Source organism: Acanthisitta chloris, unplaced genomic scaffold, assembly GCF_000695815.1.
Source record: "Acanthisitta chloris isolate BGI_N310 unplaced genomic scaffold, ASM69581v1 scaffold8521, whole genome shotgun sequence".
In the NCBI taxonomy this organism is placed as follows: Eukaryota; Metazoa; Chordata; class Aves; order Passeriformes; family Acanthisittidae; genus Acanthisitta; species Acanthisitta chloris.
Window position 1 is genome coordinate 2,433 of NW_008657605.1, and position 3,969 is coordinate 6,401.

General features: G+C 43.8%; 1 protein-coding gene across 1 annotated transcript in view; it reads left to right on the forward strand.

The window, feature by feature from the left end:
• Nucleotides 1–3,375: 3,375 nt before the first annotated feature.
• The window catches only part of NUP93 (nucleoporin 93kDa), a 74,109-nt gene continuing 73,515 nt past the window's right edge, over nt 3,376–3,969 (forward strand). The window contains exon 1 of the mRNA XM_009084784.1: nt 3,376–3,599. Coding sequence (XP_009083032.1) covers nt 3,421–3,599 — 179 coding nt within the window. The 5' untranslated portion in view covers nt 3,376–3,420. The remainder of the gene's footprint in view (nt 3,600–3,969) is intronic.

Below are 3,969 nucleotides of genomic sequence, written 5' to 3' on the forward strand. Positions count from 1 at the left end.
AATCAGTTCCCCTGCCTGTAACACAGGGATTATGTCACTGACTTCCTCTCTGAAATGTCTGATGTCTGCTCATGCCAAGTGCCATGCGAGAGCTTGGTATTCTTGCTGCTCATCATGCAGAATTCCCCAGGCCTGCAAAATGGGCCTTTTACTTAGTCATCTTTAGCTTAGTAGACAGAAGCTGCTATACTCTCTGTAGCAGCCCAGGCTTGGAGCCTGTTGAAAAAGCACTTTTTCCTCAGGTCCTGGCTGTAGCAAGTAGAGTATTGCCTGCTTTCTCTTACTGCTGTGCTTTGCTGTCTTCCTTCCACAAGAAGCTGGTCCTGACTCATCAGACTGGGTCTCTGGAGCATTCTGATGTAGGAGGCCAATGCTGGATTTCTTCCTCTTCGTTTCCTGTTTTGAGGAATCTTTCTGCAACTTGTGGAACTATTGGTCCATCAGCTTAATGTAGTGGGTGAGGCTTTCCTTCTCCCCTGTGACATCTTCCTCCTTTCTTTTTCCCAAAGCACTGAGAAAAATCTAAATTTTTTATTCTGTTTCTCAAAGCTAATTAATTAGATGACACAAACTCTGTCAGTATGTGAAGTACAGTAGACACTTGGACACACATTGGAGTATTCCAGCTTTGTGTCTTTTTGAATCTAATGCAGTTAAGTGTTTATTGTGGCCATATTTGGAGTAGAATAGCTGCAGAATTCTTCTCCAGCACTGTAGTGCTCTTGAGTTTTTAGTGGGTTTTGGGTAATAAATCATCAATTATAATTAGTATGAATAGACTTAAGAAATCTGTCATCTTTTCTATTTTCCTTTTGTCTTAAATTCAGGCACTTGTACAATGTGTAGTGCTTAGGTGTAGTTTCATATGTTGGGGAAACATTAAACTGGGGCTTAATGGAATCTAATGCAGCAGCTTCTATTGATAAGTCAAAGTTGTTTTACAGAAGAGCCTTTTCAGTCCTGGCTTGTAGCCCAAGGTTGATCTGATTTCACCGAAGTTAGTTTGATTTCTGATGTATTGTCTTTCCCTTAGGTGTCAGTTGTTGATCCTTCCCCAGCCAGACATGAGAGTCTAGCATTGCTCTGCTTGTCACTGTGGTAGCAGTTGCCATTTTGCATAGCAGCATGAAGAGTCAGACTGCTGCAGTCTCTTGAATGCAGTGAATTCTGTCAGGGTGGAGGCAAAGTTGTTCATGCTGTAACTCAGTCTAAATAGTTGAATTCTGTAGCTCAGAAAAAGCTGTTTAGTGTTGGCTCTAAGTTTTGAGTTGTCGTTTGCAGTGCTTGGTTATAATCACAGGTGCTTTAACTTGCTCCAAAATAATTAATTTATTCTGTATTTGCTGAATTGAGTTCAGTCTCATAGTGGTTGCAGTTGTCCTACACCGATAAATTTATGGGACAGACCTTACATGGGATCGATGTGGAGTCTGTGTCTAAGAAGTGCAGGTTTGGGAGTAGTTCTGTAGCACTGCTTCTTTATGCTTTTGGTTTCAGTGCTCTGAGAAGTTAGTGCCTTCTTACACTCCTAGCTTTTATCTTGGTAATGAAAGGAGGAAGTGGACCAGATCGGATCAAATCAGGCTGATGTCTGTGCTGTTCTTGCAGTCACTGCTCCCAGAGGATCAGATTAGCTCTTAAACTGTACAGGAGTGTGGCTGTTCTGGTCAGTGTCTGCCAACAGAGGCTGTTCCTGGCAGGGGTGCACCTGAGTTATCACAAGTACACACTGGAAAGATGTTCTCTACTGCATTGCAGGGCATGAAACTGCTTATTTCCACCCTCCTTCTCTCTGTTCTACTCTATCTCTGTGACATGCTAATCTGTTCAAACAAATCCGGTCTCTGCTGTCTCACCTGATTAACAAGTCAGTGCAAATATGATCCCTGCCTCCCCCAGCAGCTCCCAGCTTTCCAGAAGTGTGTGGGGAGTGCTTGTGAAATTCTCCATTCCTGGATGCCGGCTGTTAGGGTTTGTCCTGGCACCCAGGCAGGAGGGATCAGTTTCTCTCTCTAACTGCATATGTCTGAATGAATCATCATGCAGTGCTTTTAAATCATTTGTCCAGACAGGGGAAAGCACTGCTACTGCTACGGGTAGTTGTACTTGGGAATGGTGGTGAGACAGAAAGTGAGGAATGTTCAAGTCGTACTGTAAAATTGCTTTGGTATGGTTGAGGGGTACCAAGAAATATTTGACCTGCAGGCTGTTTGTAAAAATATCCTGTTTTCTTCTCGGTGGGCTCCCTGGAATGAGATAGTTTCCATTGATTTTACTTCTGAGTAAATGATAAAGAACTGGAGTTAATGCTTGAGATCTGGTTTGTCTTACTTCATCGCAGGCTTTCTGGTTTAGGGTGCAAATGCTGTGAGAGAGAGACTGTACTGGAGACTTCCATCTCTGTAGCACCATTCAGCACCACAGATTTCTGTGATCTTCTGTGGCTTTACAGAGGTGCCAAGTGCTCCTCATGTGTAGCTGTTCTAGCTGCAAATCATGATCTGGTGTGTGAACTGAGGATTTGGGTTTTATATTTCATTAATGTGGACAACACTGCAGCTATATGTTTTTTTTTCCACAGTGGTCCCAAGCATGTACACTTCTTTCTGTAGAAATAACAGGCTCCATCCTGGATTTGGTACTGCACAATGCAGGGATGTCCTTGTCTGTTACAGCCCTTGCCTTATACTCTGTAGTTATCTGTTCTCTCATTGGGTCTATGCAAGGAATTCTCACACTGCAGGCATCAAAACTAGACATGAAAACTTTCTGCAGGCATCAAAACTAGACAGGTCCTGTACACTGGAACAACATGTCCTTGTTTCTTTTGACTTTGGGAGCTAATGACATATGGAGTAACACACTTTAGTAGATGACTAGTTATGGCTGTCTATGTGCAGCTATAGCTCAAGTGTTTTGCTGTTAATTTAACTTGATATTTGTGTGTTTTCAGCCCTCATATACTCCTATGCATGCATATGTATGTGTCTCTGTTTATAATATGTAAGAATATAGGATCATAGAACGGGAAGGGACCCATGAGGATCATGGAGTCCAAGTCTCCAAGTTATGTGCGTATGCAAGTAGTTTACAGCTAAATTAACACCACATTCTTCACAGGGACTTCTTTGGTTTTACCCTCCTTTGTATCAAGGCAATATATGAACAGTGGCACCTGTGTCCCACTTCCGTAGATCTGCTTAAGAGCATAACTGTGTAAGGGAAAGCTCTCTGAGATGACTAGGAAAGGATTTCTGTGATGTTTAATGTTTGGGGAGGATGGGCAGAGTATTCTGTTCCACAAGACCTGCTCTTGCTGGTCTGTCTGTGACCCTGTAAGTGTAGAAACGGTTTGGAGCTGACCAAAAATTTTCTTTCTCTGAAGGTTTCTGTGTGGCTTGAGTGAAAACTGCAGCAGAGATGGACACCGAGGGCTTTGGAGAGCTGCTCCAGCAGGCAGAGCAGTTGGCAGCCGAGACACGAGGGATCTCCGAGCTCCCTCACGTGGAACGCAACCTGCAGGAGATGCAGCAGGCTCAGGAGCGCCTGCGTTCCCGCACCCTGACCCGCATTTCCCAGGAGACCGCGGATGTTAAGGCGTAAGTATGGAACACTGGAAACTCTCCACAAAGGGTGGAAGCTGTTTACAGGTTTGGTTTCTAATGTGTATGTGGGGTCTTGCTGTGAGGACATGCCCAGGAGAAATAGAATGACTGCAGAGCTGGTTTTCTGTTGGTTTTGGTTTTGTTTTCTCTCCTACCTTTCTCATACTTCCAAAAAACAATACAGGAATTGAAGGATTTATCTGAGGAGCTACTGTTCTTGATTTCAGACACTGAAGCCAAAAAGTTTAGTACCTTGTTCTGGCTGCTGCTGAAGATGTTTACCAACATGGTGTACATTTTTTCTGTCTGGAAGGACTTGGCAGCTGTGCAGCACTGCAGTGGCACAGCAGGAGGACTTCAGCAG